The 17,824-nt window shown below is 40.1% G+C and overlaps 1 protein-coding gene across 1 annotated transcript in view; it reads right to left on the bottom strand.

The window, feature by feature from the left end:
* ADGRG4 (adhesion G protein-coupled receptor G4) overlaps positions 1–17,824 on the bottom strand; it is a 100,190-nt gene that overhangs the window by 27,900 nt on the left and 54,466 nt on the right. Inside the window, exons 11-14 of the mRNA XM_040468564.1 lie at positions 16,027–16,243; positions 15,295–15,457; positions 5,451–5,585; positions 1,018–1,137 (exon numbers count right to left, since the gene is read on the bottom strand). Coding sequence (XP_040324498.1) covers positions 1,018–1,137; positions 5,451–5,585; positions 15,295–15,457; positions 16,027–16,243 — 635 coding nt within the window. The remainder of the gene's footprint in view (positions 1–1,017; positions 1,138–5,450; positions 5,586–15,294; positions 15,458–16,026; positions 16,244–17,824) is intronic.

The following is a 17,824-nucleotide window of genomic DNA, read 5'->3' as shown; positions in this document are numbered from 1 at the left end:
TATATATATATATATATATTCATATACATATATAGTAACACAGGAATTTGTCACACTCTCCTGGTGCAAGACCCAGGAGGAGCCTCTGGATGGTCAGTGTAGGTTTGATGTGGGGTAGTTGTTCCTGATGGGACTTTGCAATTTGGAGCTCACAGCTGAGATCAAGCCTTATGGATACCAAGTTGAGCTGCATGCTTATTAGACCCAGCGGGCATTGCTGGGGCCTCACCAGCTCCTAGAATGTCCAGGGAGCTGGAGACAATGAGAAATTGGTTATTGGTGGATGCCTGGAGAGCTGGGGCCCCTGCTGGAACTGAGAGCTCTTACCCATCTAACATGTTCCATTTGGTATCTGTTTTTTATTACTTCCCTCTCCCACTCTAGAATTAAGACCTGTGAAAAATATGCTGTGCCATATGGTCTTCTAGATTGGGAATAAAGGAAACTATTAAGACTTCACACTGGACATACATTAACATCAAAGAATGGAATAGTAGTTCATTCTTATACTACACCTAAATTTGATCATTTAGTAATATATACCGTATGTTATGCCATATGACTATGGCTTTAATCCTTTGGTGATAATTAATACATATTTTGATGCTCTCCATGGCAATTCAAAAGGATAAAAATGTCCAATTATTTTAAATTCCTTGCCTCACTCAAAAACAAATGGAATTAAATATCATTTAGTGTGATGGGACAACTGAAAGACCCACCCGCCCTAGTCAGTCCTCTCTGCCCGATCTGTCATAGTGCTAGGAGCCCACCATTACTTAGTTATCCCCTGAAGCTATGGCATTATTTCTAGAAGGCCTCCATTACTTAGTTATCCCCTGAAGCTATGGCATTATTTCTAGAAGGCCTCCATTACAACACATCTCTACTACCTGGAATGGGACGATCTTCATTGAGTCTTAGAATCACATATGTTAAGTAGCCAATTAGGTTTAACAAGAAATTCACGAGGGGTTCTGAGGCCTTTCTATTCTGAGGTGAAAATGGGTATGTTACCTGGTTTCCTCCAACATGCTGCAGAGAAATAACCACTGGGTCAGCCAAGTTTTGAATTGATGTATATGAAACGCTGGCACTCACCACAAAGGTAGTTAATGCTTTAGTGACATTTTTGGTCTGTAGATGAAACATATAAGGAAGAGGGGTTCAAGTCCTAAATTTCCAGTTTCTTGCCTGTTAATCGACTCAGAATTATTAATGCGTGGCACTAGGTACAGAAATATAGAAAAGAAATTCACAAGCTGAGAAGAAATCTTTATTTTTTATTTATTTTTTAATTTTTTAAAGATTTTATTTATTTTCAGAGTAAACTCTGCCCCCAACATTGGGCTCAAACTCACGACCCCAAGGCCCAGAGTCGCGTGCTCTAATGACTGAGCCGGCCGGGTGCCCCTGAGAAGAAATTTTTAGAGGTCATTTAGCTCACCTCCTGTCTTCACATAAGGTCTCAATCTTACCCAGCTAAAACAATTCACTAATCCCAGCCACATACCCAAATATCTATTAAAAAAAAAAAGCATTAGCTTTGTTAATATTTTGTTGTTACCTGCAACTCAGTACCGCACTAGGAACAAAGTGAGACTATTCCCGACTTTGGTAACTCTCTGAACCCTGACACTTGGGGCACTTTCAGAAGATGCCACATTTCTGAGCCCTGAAGCCACTGAGAACTGGGTGATCGTGAACACAGCCCGGGGCTCTGCTAGGAAGCTACTCATTTCATGTTCCTGCCCAGCTGTGTTCATCCAAAACCAGCCTAGTGGTTCAATTCCCCCCGGGGTAGCATGAGGTAGAGGTGGATCTACAGCACAAAATGGTGGCAAGGGCCCTGGCTGACAGTCAAAAGACCAAGTGCTAGCCCAAGCCCTCTTGTTCCTTGAAAGCCTCTTCCCCTCTCTTACACTGATAACAGGAAGAAAAGTGGACCCGGTGATATCTAAGAACCCTCTCAATTTAGTCGAAGACATACACTTTTCTGTAGTGGAGATGCCAAAAGAGGGGCAACACACAGAGACCCAGGACTTAATTAACCTGTCCTCAGGTTTTATTTTCCTTTCCTACAAAATGGCGGCCATGCGGGAAAAGGAGCTAAATAAATCATTTCTCACTCTTCCACTCTTTGCTTCTAGGCTCAAGTTTTACCAGTTTCACTTCTGAACCTTTTAGAGAAGTTGTTCCCTCTGCCCAAAGCACTCCTCCATCCTTCTCCCTGCCCCCTTTCATCTCCTAGCTTCTACTCAACCTCGGGTTTCAGCCAACACCTCTCTAGGCCTTTCCTGATCTCCCGGACAAGGGTAGGTGTTCTCTTCTATGCTCCCAGAGCCCCTGTGCCATATTGTACTTGCCTAATGCTCCGTCCTTCTCCTAGAGAACTGCTACTAGTGGAGGAGGAGGTGCGTGTTTTCCAAGAGGGGTGTCTTAGCAACAATTTTTTTTAATATATGAAATTTATTGTCAAATTGGTTTCCATACAACACCCAGTGCTCATCCCAAAAGATGCCCTCCTCGATACCCATCGCCCACCCTCCCCTCCCTCCCAACCCCCATCAACCCTCAGTTTGTTCTCAGTTTTTAAGAGTCTCTTATGCTTTGGCTCTCTCCCTCTCTAACCTCTTTTTTTTTTTTCCTTCCCCTCCCCCATGGGTTCCTGTTAAGTTTCTCAGGATCCACCTAAGAGTGAAAACATATGGTATCTGTCTTTCTCTGTATGGCTTATTTCACTTAGCATCACACTCTCCAGTTCCATCCACGTTGCTACAAAAGGCCATATTTCATTTTTTCTCATTGCCATGTAGTACTCCATTGTGTATATAAACCACAATTTCTTTATCCATTCATCAGTTGATGGACATTTAGGCTCTTTCCATCATTTGGCTATTGTTGAGAGGGCTGCTATAAACACTGGGGTACAAGTGCCCCTATCTTAGCAACAATTTTTAAAGTAATATGGTGTAATGGCAGTTAAGATTTTGATCAAAAGATGTTAGAGGAAGCTGCATCAAAGCAAGGCCGTGAGACTCGGGACCCGGGGGAAAGGGAGCTAGAGGATGGCATCTCTTCTAAGTAGCCCCCCCCAACAATCAGGGGCACAGGCCCCTGGCTCAGGTCATCCCCTTCAAAGTTAGAATCTTTAGGCTTCTATTCTCCCATCGGACTGTAAGCTCTATGAGGGCAGGCACCATGTCTCTCTTGCTCGCTGTTGTATCCCCAGCATCCAGCACCACACAAGACACACAGTAGGAATTTGATAAATATTTGCTGACTGAATAATAATTGCGTGACCAAATGAATACACCGTGTCATCTCTAGCAGGTCCCTTCCCCTCAATACCCTCATTGGTAAAAGGAGATGGGCCACTGTGAGTTACAAGGGCCCTTCCAGTTCTGAAAGTGATGGCACCATGACGTCTGTAGGCTAATTTTGGCAAAGATCTTTAATCCCCTTCAATGGAAGGTGTCAGTGAATAAAAATGACTGATTAGGGGTGGAATCTATGCAACATAAATTTCTCTTCTATTCTATGAGACAAACACAGCCCTCTACAGAAAGGAGAGAAATTAAGACAAAAATAATGGCATGTCAGATGATACAGGGAAATTTCAAGCTTACCAAAAGGGTCAGAGTGCTATGAGCCACATTCTTAATTTTTATTAAAGTCTTTGTGCATTAACTCTCTTGTCTCAGACCTAACCAGTTTTTTTCCTTGTTTTTTAAAGATAAGCCTTAATAAATATGTATCTACTGAAAACATGTTGGGTACCTAGCCCTGTGCTAGGATCCACGAAAATAAAACATGTCTGACCCATGACATATGCCACAATCTACTTAGGGAAACCAGACCAGAAACTAGATGGAAGTGTAAGACAAGAATGCAAGCAGGGGGTGAGGAGGAAAGCAGGGGCTCATGAACTCCAGGCAGGCTTTCTGGGTGGGATTTGAGCTAAATCCACAAGAACAAATAGGATTTAGATAGAAAGAAATGGGAGCCACTAGAGAATTCCAAGAGAACAGGACACCCTACAGATGTAGCTGGAGACGATGTATTATATTTGAGTTGGTATGTGGTATGGGTATGTGGTATATTTAAGCTGGCCCAGTACAATCTCCCTGCAATGACTCTGTGAGTATTTGACCATTATAAATTCATTCCTTTGGATAGCCTCTCTAGGAAATGAAAACATACTTGACTGTTAATGTATGGATCTCTTAAATACTTGAACTTTGGAGTCAGACAGCCTGGATTGGATTACTAGTTATGCCACTTCCTAGCTGTGTGACCTTGAGCAAAATCACTTAGCCTCTTTGTTTTAGTCCATCCAAGCTGTTAGAACAAAATATCAGACTGAGTGGCTTATCAACAACAGAAACTTATTTGTCACAGCTGTCGACATTGGAAGTCCAAGATCAGGGTGCCTACATGGTCAAGTTCTGGTGAAGGCTTGCTTTCTGGTTGCTAGATGACATCTTCTTGCTGGGTCCTCACATGATGGAAGAGTCAAGCAAGCTCTCTGGAGCCTCTTGCATAAGATAACTGATCCCATTATGACGGCTGCACCCTCAGGACCTCATCCCCTCCCAAAGGCTCCGCCTCCTAATACCATCATCTTGGGGGTTAGGGTGTTAACGCATGAATTCTGGGGGACACAGCATTCAGACCACAGCACTCTTTGCGTCAAGGTTTCTCATAAGCAAGTGAGATAGTAAAGTGTGAACGTTAACAGTTAATAGTGATCATCAACTATTTCATGCCAGCTCTGGGTGCTATCTTCCCAACAGCTAGATGGGGCAGAGTGGGCCAAACAAATGAACCTGTTATTAGACTGAGCCCCCCAAACAGGCCAATAATAATAGCAACGCATAGTTGACTTTAAATTCTGCCGGTCTGGCCCCAGAATCTGTGCTCATAAGCACCACATCGTACTGCCTCTTTGTCTTAATGACCGGTGGGACAGGAGCCCTCAGAAAAGGTTCTGCGGAGGGGGTAGGAAGGAGCAAAACGTGCTTGAAGGCAAGGGTCTTGCTGGACACCACTCAGCTGCGAATAAATTGGCCCCAAAGAGTGGGCATGTGAGGCTTTGAGGAGCCAGGGCAGATTCGGGGGGAAAGCACAGGCCAGCTGAAGCAGCATTGCAGCAGGAGAACTTGCTGTTCTTTTCTGGTTTCAAAACATCTTGAGGCCTCTGTTTGGTCACCAGATAATCCTTAAGGTTCCTTCCAACACTGAGAGGCTGTGAAAATTAAACACTGTGGAACATCGTTAAAGAAGATGTTGATTCATTCTGAGGGCCAGGGTTTGTGCCAGGAGACTCACAGAATAAATCAGAGAGCGTATTCTAAAATAAACAGAACATCATGAAAATAGCAAGAGTTCATAATTACAATGAGTCACCGCATGTCACCTCGTGACAGTTACCAGAGGCAAGAACTTACCTTAAAGAGTGAAGTTTGGCCAAAAAAGTTAAACAAGATGGTGTGTAAGCTGCTAAGAGGAATTCTCTCCCTCAGGGATTTAGGCAAATATATGGAAGCCAAAATCCTTCCCAGAGGGACTTCACCCAGATAAATCTGCCAAGACAAGCCAGAAATAGAAACTGGAATCATCACTCATGAACCTGAAGCCCTCCCGACCTCCCACCCCAGCCACAGCCACAACCCTGGAGGATCCCGCTGTGAGGCTGAAGGCTGGGAACGAGTTCTACAAGCTATCCTTTTATGCGTGGACACAAGCACACATACAAGCTCTCTCTCTTTCTCTCTCTCTCTCTCTCTCAGATCACAGGGAAAGACATGACCAGGGCGCACACAGACATAGACACACACACACACACACACACACACACACACACACACGACTTTTTTCTTTCCCAACTTATCTCTGACTTTCTCTCCTTCTGATCTACTTCCACCTGGGTATGCACAGAGGTGGAAAGGGGAATGATGAATCAGGTGATTTGCCTGATTTATTGCTGAGAATCAGGAAGTCTTTGAAAGCAGGCCCTCTTTGCCCATACATTTCTGAGAGGGGGAAAAAAAAAACCCAGAACAAAAAACCAACACAATAGGAGCATTAGGCACTTGCCCCAAATGTCACTGGGTGATGCTTTTGTTAAAAAGCAAGGCAGGGAAGTGAGGCATTAGGCCTTAGGAATTCTAGGGGCTCACTATTAGAAGAATTTGCTGATTTGATTTGGTAATAGTATTTTATAAGTACTAGAACATTTTTGAGAGTGAAAAGAACCAATCAACTGGGACCACAATTGGTAAACCTGGACAATCCCAGGCAAAACAGGGTATATGGGCACCTTTACATGAATTTGCTCATTTAATACCTTTATCAGCTCTGAAATATATGTTGTATTATGATATCAAGAGGCTCAGGGAGATTAAATTACTTGTCTAGGGTCACACAGCTGGGATGTAATTGAATGAAGATATTTGTCATTTGGGCCTACGTTTTCCCCATTACCCATGCTGCCCGTCAAGGAACTATTATCTAGCTAGCTGTATCATGGGAAGATGAGAGTTTATAATATTTCTAAAAATTATTTGTGAACCCCAAAGCCATACGGTTCTTCTCCCGCACAAATGAACTCTGCTAGGGCAATGAAGTACCATGGGGAAGTTATGATTTAGCTTCAATGTGTAAGCAGTTTGGTACCCAAAATGTGATTGAGGTTGGTTGATTTGTTTCTCCACCAAAGTCTATAATAGAAAGCCCCGTATGTAGCCCAGATACAACGGGAAGTCAACATCTGCCTCTGGCGTAGCTGAGTAGCTCAGAATGGACTCGATCCCCCTGCACATAACTATACAAAATAGCCACGACTCGAAAGCACTGGAAAATGAACAAAAGCAGGCAGATTCTGGACAAGAGTAGACATGTGGAAAAAGGTAACATTACAAAGTGAGTTAGTTACCTGTTTTTACAGCTCCTAACCTGATGGCAAGGTGAAACTAATGCTGCGAACACCACTCAAATTCTGATAGCAAACTCGCAGTCTTGGCGGCATGAAGAATCATAAAACAAAGCCCAGGGTAACCACAGTCTGTCACTGGAAGGTCGGGGCGGGGGCTGGGGTGAATCACGGAAAGGAGAAAGCTAGAGAAGGAGAGCCAAAGTCCTGAGTATAAACTCTGCCTGGCCTCTGAACCACTAATGTACAGGACGGACGGACTCCAACGAAGAATAAAGGAACTTAACTGAGATTTATGCTGCCATCCCAAAGATGGAATCCACAGTTCAATTCCAACTGAGTTATTTGCCTGGTATAAAAAAAAAAGTCAATAGTTTTCTGAAGAATATACTAGAACCCAGAAACTCCATTATATAACATTCTCAGTACCCAGGACATAATTCACAATTACCCCACGTGTGAAGGAAGAATGAATGTGACCCACTTTCTCTTTTTCTTTTTAAAGTAGGTTCCACACTGGGTGTGAGCCCAACATGGGGCTTGAACTCAGGGCCCTGAGATCAAGACCTGAGCTGCTATCAAGTGCCAGATGCCCTAATGACTGAGCCAGCCAGGTGCCCCCAAATATCACCCATTTTCAAGTGAAAAGACAATCAATGGAGATCAAACTGGAGATGACCCAGATGTTGGAGTCAGGAGACAAGGATTCTTAAGCACCTCATGTAACTATGCTCAGGTATTTAAAAGAAAATATACTTGCAATTAATGCAAAAAGAAGAAATAAAAGCAGAGAAACAAGCAAACGAAGGGACAAAATGGAAACTCTAGAACCAAAAATACAATAGCAAAAATGTTTTAATTGCACTGGATGGGTTTAAGAGTAACCTAAAGATGATAGCGATCACTGGACTTGAAGAGAAATCAGAAGTTATACTATCAGAAAAATAGATAGTAAAATGATTAAAAACATGAACTTAACCTCAGGGACCTGTGGGGTGACATCCAAAAATCTTACATACATGTAATTGGAGTCCCAAAAGGAGAGGAGAGAGAGAACAGTGAAGAGGTAATATTTAAAGAGATAATGATGGACATTTCCCCAAATTTGATAAATTTACAGATTCAAGACATAAATTTACAGATTCAAGAATCTCAGAAAACCTCAAGCAGGATAAATGCAAGGAAAAACACACTTACACACATAATACCAAACTGTGAAAAAAAACAAAGAAAATATTGAAAGCAACCAGCGAAAAATGACCTTTTATACATCAGATACAGAGAAGCAAAAATTCAAAGGATTACTGACTTCTGACCAGAAAATGTGGAACCCAGAAGAGAGTAGCCTATGTTCAAAATGCTAGGGGGAAAATGCTGCCAAGGGAATTCAGACTTCTATGGTAAACAAAAATATCCTTCAAGAATAAAGGCAAAATAGAGTCATTTTCCGATAAACTAAAACCAAGAAAATTCATCACCATCAGACCTGTACTACAAGAAATACTAAATAAATTTCCTGGCCTTCAGGTAAGAATGAAGAGCACTGAAAATTATAAATATATACATAAATATAAAAGACTATTTTCTCTCTCGATTGCATAAGACTCTTTAAAGCAATAATTATAACACTGTCTTGTGGAGTTTCTGATCTACTTAGATATAATATATATGAGAATGATAACATAAAAGACAGAGGTGTAAATGGATATGGATGGTCAAAGTGTTTTACGTGAAGTAGTACAATATCTCCTCTAAGTATATTGCAAAATATAAGGATGCATATTGTAATTTCTAGAGCAACCATCACAAAAATAATACAAACAGATATAACTAAAAAGTCAGTAAAAAATGAAAATTCAGTTGTAATACATATTAAAAAATGAACCAAAAAGCATCAGGAAAAGAGGATCAAAAACCAAAGGGATAGAAAATAGAATAAAATGGTAATCCTAGATCCAACCAGATCAAACATTACATTAAATGTTAAAGGACTACACACTCCAATTAAAAGGCAGATATTTTCAGGATGGATAAAAAACGTGAAACACAAGCTGTATGCTATCAACAAGAAGCACACTTTTTTTTTTGAAGTGCACTTTGAATATGAAGAAATAGAAAATAAGTGGGTGTAAAAACAAATGTATATGGAATAGTAAGCATGAAAAAACTGCAATGACTATATTAAAATCAGATAAAACAGACCATAAGACAAAGAACATTACCAGAAACAAGTAAGATTAGAGTTATTATGGGGAAGACACAACAACACAAATGGATATTATACTTATGTCATATTATAACAGAGCCCCAAAATAAGTAAGGCAACATTTGACACAGCTAAAGGGAGAAAGAGAGAATTTCACAGAGTCAGAGATTTTAACACCCCTCTAAATTAGGAAAAAGCTAGTAAAAAAATCAGTAAAGACACAGATGACCTGAACAACATTATCGACCACCTTGAGGTCTGATAAAGTACAACATATGCAACAAGTAGAACACACCAAGTGTTTCAAGTGTGTGAAACAAGTCCCAACAAATTTAAATGGATTGAAATGATCCCAAGTACACTCTGTGACCCATATGAAATAAACAAGAAATCAAAAACAACAATATGTGTTGGGTGTTCCCCAAATATTTGGGACTTAAAGAATGCATTCCTGAATAATCCACGCATCAAAGAAGAAAGCAGGAAATATTTTGAACTGACTGCTCATGAAAATACAACATATCAAAATTTGCAGCCTGCAGCTAAACAGTGCTTAGAGAGATATTTATAGCTTTTTATGATTTACTAGAAAAGAAGAACCTAAAATCAATGGCCTATGGATCCACCTTAAGAAACCAGATAAAGGAGAGCAAAATAAACACAAAATAAGTACGTGAAAGGAAATACTAAAGATAAGAGTAGATAGTAACAAAATAAAAAACACTCAATAAAGAAAATTAACAAAGCCAAAAGTTGGTTCTTAAAAAGGATCAACAAAATTGAAAAATCTCTGGCTATACTGACCAAGAAAAAAAGAACAAGAAAAGAAATCAACACTATCAAGAATTAAAGAGGGATTATTACTATAGATAAGAGATTGACAAATTGGTCAGCAGGTCAATCCTACCTATGGCTTGTTTTCATATATCTCAAGCTAAGAATGGCTTTTACGTTTCATTTTTAAAAGAATGTGAGGAAGGAAAGGAAAGGAAAGGAAAGGAAAGGAAAGGAAAGGAAAGGGGGGAGAGAGAGAGAGAGAGAGAGAGAGAGAGAGAGAGAGAGGAAGGGAGGAAGGGAGGAAGAAAAAGAGAGAAAGACAATAAAAATTTTATCAGAGACCACCTGTAACTTACAAAGCCTAAAATATTTACTGCCTTTTACAGAAAAACTTTGCTAACCATCCCTATAATTCTATAGACATTAAGAAATAGGAAAAGGGAACCTGGGTGGCTCAGTCCATTAAGCATCCAACTCTTGACTTCAGCTCAGGTTATGAGTTCGTGAGTTCAGCTCAACTCATAGTTTGTGAGCTCCAGCCCTGCAATGGGCTCTGCACTGACAGTGCAAAGCCTGCTTGGGATTCTATCTCTCCTCTCTCTGTGTCCCTCTTCTGCTCGTGCACGTGCTCTGTGCTCTCTCTCTCTCTCCTCTCTCTCTCTCTCTCCTCTCTCTCTCTCTCTCTGTCTCTCTCTTTCTCAAAAGGAATAAACATTAAAAAAAGAAATAGGAAATACTATGAACAACTATTGTCAACAAGCTTCACGAGTTAGATGAAATAAATTCTTAGAAATATATAACTAACCAAAACACACAAGATGAATCAAAACATATAAATGGCTCTATATCCGTTAAATTCACTGGGTTTGCTATCAAAATACTTCCCACACAGAAATTCCAGATCCAGAGAGTTTCCTAGTGAACCCTATCAAGCATTTGATGAAGGAATAACACCAATGTTACAAATACTTTCCAAAAGTAGAACAGGCACTATTTCCCAACTCACTGTTAGAAAGTTGGCACAACCCTAATCTAACTAAATAAAAATAGAATTAAAAAATTAGAAAATAAAAAAATAATTAGAAATAAAATATTATTTTAAAAATGAGAAAAAATCCCAGACCAACATCCTTCATGAACATAAATACAAAAATACTTAAAATATAAGTAAGTTGAAAACAGCCGTATATAAAAAAATGATAATACATTGTGACCAGTAGCTTTTCTTCCAGGAATACGAGATTGGTTTAACATCCTAAAATCAATGTAATCCACCATATTAGAAGAATAAAGGAGAAAAGCCAAACAATTATTTCAAGAGGTACAGAAAAAAACATTTGACAAAATTCAACAACCATTCACAATAAAATTTTTCAGCAATCTAGGAACAGAAGGTAATTTCCTCAATCAAATAAAGGGAATCTAAAAACAAAACAAAACAAAAACATGGCTAACATCAGAGTAATGGTAAAACAGTGAACACATTTCTTCTGATATCAGGAACAAGACAAGGATGTCAATTTAACCATTTCAATCCAACATTTTATTGGAAGCACTAAAATCAAAAAGAAAGGAATAAAAGGAATAAAAATCAACAAGGAAAACATTAAATTGTTTCTATTGCCAGATGACATTACAAAGAATGTCCTAAGGAATCTCTATAGCAGGCACCTGGGTGGCTTGGATGGTCAAGGATCTGACTGTGGCTCAGGTCATGATCTCACAATTCATGAGTTCAAGCCCCTCACTTGGCTGTCTGCTGTCAGCATGGAGCCCACTTCAGATCCTCTGTACCCCCTCTCTCTCTGCCCCTCCCCCACTTGCACTCTCTGTCTCTCTCAAAATAAACTTAAAAAAAACCCACAAATACTTTTTAAAAAAGGAATCTCTGAAACAACTGCTACAACTAACATGTGAGTTTAGCAAGTTCATAGGATAGAAAACTAGACATAGATAGATAGATAGCTGGATACAGAGAGTATCAACTTTATTTTTGTATACTTGCAGCAAATAATTGGAAAATTAAATTTTTTTAATTTTTTTTCAACGTTTATTTATTTTGGGGACAGAGAGAGACAGAGCATGAACAGGGAAGGGGCAGAGAGAGAGGGAGACACAGAATCGGAAACAGGCTCCAGGCTCTGAGCCATCAGCCCAGAGCCTGACGCGGGGCTCGAACTCACGGACCGCGAGATCGTGACCTGGCTGATGTCGGACGCTTAACCGACTGCGCCACCCAGGCGCCCCGGAAAATTAAATTTTAAAAAATTCCATTTGCAACAGCATCAGAAGACATAAAATATTTAGGAATAAACCTAACAAAAGACATATGAAACAACTCCACTTAAAACTACAAAACATTGGGGCACCTAGATGGCTCAGTTGGTTAAGCATCCAACTCTTGATATCACCTCAGGTCTTGATCGCAGGGTCAGGAATTCAAGCCCCATGTTGGGTTCCATGCTGGGTATGAAGCCTACTTAAAAACAAAAAACCAAAAAAACAAAAAAAAACTATAAAACATTGTGATACTGCTCTGCTTAAAACTAGAAAGCATAAATTTATTCCTAAATATTTAATGTTTTCTGGTGTTGTTGCAAGTGGAATTTTTTAAATTTAATTTTCTAATTATTTGCTACAAGTATATAAAAACAGTTGACATTCTATGTCTATCTCTATCTATTTATCATCTAGGAGGGCACTTGTGATGAGCACCAGATACTGTATGAAAGTGTTGAATCACTATATTATACACCTGAACCTAATATGACACTGTATGTTAACTAACTGGAATGAAAATAAAAACTTAAAATAATAAATAAATAAATAAACCACAAAACATTGTTGAGGGAAATTAAAATCGACCTGAGTAAATGTTCTTGGATGAGAAGACTCAATATTATTAAGAAATCAATTCTCCCCAAAATTGATCAACAGCATTGAGTCACTCTCAGTCACTCTCAACACTTTTTTTTTTTTTTGGTACAAATTGATAAGCACCTTCGAAAATTCATACGGACACAGGAAAGGCCTAGAATAACCAAAGCTATCTTGAAAAAGAACAAAGTTGAAGGACTCACACTACCTTGAAGTTGAGGATTTCAACACTACAAGAATCAAGACAGTGTGATAATGGCATAAGAATCCATAAAAAAATTAAAGGAACAGAATCGAACGCTCAGAAATAGACCCACATCTGCATGAGTATTCGATTTTTTTTTTTTTTTTTTTTTTTTGGTCAAAGATGCCAAAGCAAGCCAATGGGGAAAGAAAAGTCTTCAATAAATGGCATTGGAATAACTGGGTATCTATATGGACCAAAATGACCTCCAAACCATATGCTACACCACACCTTCTCACACCACACATAAAACTTAATTCAATGGGGTTTATAGTCCTAACCATTAAAGCTACAACCATAAATCTCTTAAAGGAAAGCATGGGAGAATATCTTCATGACCTGCTGGCAGGCAAAGATTTCTTAGACAAGTCACAGGGTGTTGCTCATAAAAGAAAACAACTGATAAGTTATACCTCATCAACGTTAAAACTTATCCTCATCAAAAGACACCACTGAGGAAATGAATAGGCAAGCCACAGAGAAAACATTTTCAAGACATGTATCTGATAAATGCCCTGTATCCAGAATATACAAAAAATACTTACGACTCAATAAGAAGACAGACAACCCAAGTTAAAAAGGGGCAAACGATTTTAACAGATACGTCACCAAAGAAGATACCCAAATGGCCAATACAAAATTGAAAAATCAAACTAGTGTGACACTGCATATCAACTGTCGTTCAATTTTTAAAAAATGAAACAATCACTCCACAATCCACTTAGGAGCCAGCTTGATAGGTTCTTACAAATTTAAACTTATCACTCCTAGGTATTCACTCTAGATACATGAAAACATATGTCGACACAAAGACTTTTACATGAATGTTCAATGCAGGATTTATTGTTCATAATAGCCCCAAACTGGAAACAATCCCAACGTCCATCAACAGGAGAACAGACCATGTTTGGTATGTCCATGCGGTGGAACATTATACAGCAATAAAAAAGGACAAACTATAGAAACAAAAAAAAAGCTATATGAAAGAAGTCTTATATAAGAGAGTACATATTATATGATTCCATTTATATAAAGTTCCAGAACAGGCCAAACTATGGTGGAAAAATACCAGAACGGTGGCTGCCAGTGGATGTAGTAGCTACAGGGATTGACTGGGAAGGAGCAGGAAGGGAATTTGAGGGATGACAGTAATGTTCTATATCTTGATATGGGTTTGGAGTTACCCAGATGCACACTTCTGTTAGAATTCAGCGAATGTATACTTAGAATTTGTGTATTTCCCCATAAGTAAGTTGTATAATTTTTCAACCTGTATATTTTTTAAAAAAAATGGTGCCCTCCCAAATTGTCTTGAGCAAGGGTTGGCAGCCTGTGGCCTGAGGTGGTGTGGTGTGGTGGAAAGGGCCCAGGCTTTACATTTTTTTTAATGTTTATTTATTTTTTGACAGAGAGAGAGAGCGCGCGCGCGGGGCAGAGAGAAAAGGAGACACAGAATCCGAAGCAGGCTCCAGGCTCCGAGCTGTCAGCACACAGCCCAACACGGGGCTTGAACTCACAAACCACGAGATCATGACCTGAGCCTAAGTCGGATGCTTAACTGACTGAGCCACCCAGGTGCCCCGAAAGGGCCCAGAATTTAAAGCCAAACAGACATAAGTTTGAACCCTGGCTTGGCCGTTAGGTTGTGTGTCCTTGGGCAAGTTACTTAACTGCTCTGTTTCCTTATCTGTACAGACAGTCGCATAGTGCCCCAACATATAATAAGTACTCCATAAATAGTAGCTAATAATAAAATAACATGTGAGATGATTTCGGGTCATGGGGCCAAAGATGGCGTCATCGCACATCTCGTGGACACCGTTCCAACCAAGATATTCATCTACTAAGGGTTCTATCTGAATCTTCCCTGGGATATGTGTACTTCCATAGGTCCTCTGAAGACTAAGACCTTTATTTTTTTTTTTAATTTTTTTTTCAACGTTTATTTATTTTTGGGACAGAGAGAGACAGAGCATGAATGGGGGAGGGGCAGAGAGAGAGGGAGACACAGAATCGGAAACAGACTCCAGGCTCCGAGCCATCAGCCCAGAGCCCGACACGGGGCTCGAACTCACGGACCGCGAGATCGTGACCTGGCTGAAGTCGGACGCCTAACCGACTGTGCCACCCAGGCGCCCCAAGACTAAGACCTTTAAAAAAAACAAAAGTATCCCCTCTCCCTCCCAAGGAGTAAATGAACGAAGACTTGGAACAGTGCTTGCCTGATTGGCTCTCAGTTCCCCGAACTGTACTCACCTCAGGGTCTGCACCTTCGTTGTAGGAGCGAATGCTGAAGGCCATGCCTTCAAATGTGTGGTCTACCCGCAAGATGGCCAAAGCCAGGCTGGCTGCTGTCAGATTTGCTGTCCTCCCAAAAAACTCCATCTTGTGACCAGCACGCTCAATTATCCTCAGAATTCTGCAAGGAACCACAAGTAGAGAAGAGCATTACTACCTCTTTAATATAAAACCCATTCTCCTTACAGGATTTCCTCAATGTAAGACCTTTCCTTCAGTTTTAATCTCTGGTTTTTACATTGTTTAGGAATTACTGAATAAAAGCACCGGCAGGAATATTTGGGGGATTAAAAACATCACGTACGGTGCCTCCTACAAGACTTGGTTGCTGATCGGCCGTAAGGTAGAGGGAGGTAACTAGTATTATTCTCAAGCTTTTTGCTTGAGCACTGGGTGGATGCATTCTATAGAAATTGGGGGAGCCCCGGGGCTGGGAAAATAGATTGGAGGCTTGGTTTGGGGTAGCTATTTATTTGAAAAGCTGCTACGATTAAAGTTGAGTTAGAATTTGCCATGCATTCCTTCACAATTGGGACGTGAGTGCGATGACCCCCTTGCATCACACAAACACGGCTTTGGATGCATAGCTTCCTGACCTTGAAAACTGGTGATGACTGCATACAAAGGAATGAATTATAAATATTGTGAATATCATGCAATAATTTATTTTACCGAAATATTAGTACTTACTCATTTCTCACTTCACGCAGATCAGATGCTGAATTGTTTTGCTTTCCCAAAACAGCACTGATTATTTGTAGTATCATCTGGGTTAGATTCATACTTATCTCATGACATTGTGAAATGTCAGATACTTTAGAAACAATAATCTTTGTCTCGTCTTCATCCAGAGTGGGGGATTCATTTATCAAGTTTAAAATGTGCTGTGCAGCATCACCTGCATTCTCTGGGGAAAGAAAATCGAAATGTAAAACCCGCATCACTTCGTTTTGGGAAATGCCGGTCTGCTTCCTTCCCTTTCAAAAGTAAAGGCAGTGAGGATGCCTGTGGTGGCTCAGTTGGTTACGCGTCCAGCTCTTGATTTCAGCCCAGGTCATGGTCTCACGGTTCGTGAGTTCGAGCCCTGAGTCAGGCTCTGTGCTGACAGCGTGGAGCCTGCTTCAGATTTTCTGTCTCCCTCTCTCTCTACCCCTCCCGCACGCGTGCGTGCGCGCATGCGCTCTCTCTCTCAAAATAAATAAACATTTTTTTTTAAAGTAAAGGCAGTGAAATAGAAATACATACCAAGGTAGCAAAATTTACAGTAAATAAAATGCTGGACCTCAGTTTCTTTCTTTCTTTTTTAACGTTTATTTATTTTTGAGACAGAGAGAGACAGAGCATGAACAGGGGAGGGTCAGAGAGAGAGGGAGACACAGAATCTGAAACAGGCTCCAGGCTCTGAGCAGTCAGCACAGAGCCCGACGCGGGGCTCGAACTTACGGACCGCGAGATCGTGACCTGAGCCGAAGTCGGACGCTTAACCGACTGAGCCACCCAGGAGGCCTGGACCTCAATTTCTATAACAGACGGAGTCCCAGCAAGTAGCACAGAAGTCAAGTTTTTATTCATTAAATCCTTTTTAAAATACACTAGGGAGACCTTTTTGGCACTGAAGATTAGCTCGCAATTAGATTCTAATTAAGTTAAGACTTTGAGTATTGGATTGAGTTAAGTAGATCCCACCTGTACTAAAATATCAGCAAACATTCTCAGTCTGTGTTTTCATAATCAAAGATGGCAATGATATTTTTTCTGTCAAGAACCAGCAAGCACAGGAAAAAAGCAACTATGGACCAATATATAGTAAAGAGCAACTTAATTTAGATTTTTTTTAAAGGGTAAGAACAATAGATATTAATTCGCCCACTTTTTTCTCCACTTTTTATTATGGAAATTTTCAAACACGCACAAAAGTAGAAAGAATAGTATAATGACTCCCCATGTACCTCATGAATCACCTAGGTTCAACAAGTGTCAATGAAGAGCTAATCATAGTTTATCTACACTCTCACCCACCTTCCTCAACCCCAGATTATTTTAAAGTAAATCCCAGAAATATCATTGCATCCATAAATACTTCAGTATGCATCTCTAAAACCAAAGACCTGTTTGTCATAACCATAATGCCAGTATTTGTTAAACAAATACAACACGAATTAGATTTTCGTTCAATATAACCCCTATAAAGCTGAGCTCCTTGTGGTGCCCTGCTAGTTTAAACTCCCGTTTAAGTCCAATAACCAAAATATAATGGAAAACAATCCAAACATACAATCCCTTCAGAGAAGTCCGGAGAGAGATTACACTCATAACGCTTAACCCAGGTTACACTGCAAATAACCAAGTCTGTTTGGGAAGACAAATTAGCAAAAACACCACCCTCTCTCTCTCTCTTTCTCTCTCTGCCTCTCTCCCTCTCTCTCTGCAAACAACTCTCTGTCCTTGTCAATGTAAATTAAGCAATCTTACCCGAGATTCTCTCAAT

This window comes from Herpailurus yagouaroundi, unplaced genomic scaffold (assembly GCF_014898765.1).
Source record: "Herpailurus yagouaroundi ecotype Mexico unplaced genomic scaffold, PumYag 67702, whole genome shotgun sequence".
Lineage (NCBI taxonomy): Eukaryota > Metazoa > Chordata > Mammalia > Carnivora > Felidae > Herpailurus > Herpailurus yagouaroundi.
Note: the sequence above shows the minus strand (reverse complement) of the source record. Positions and strands in the feature narration are given on the sequence as shown.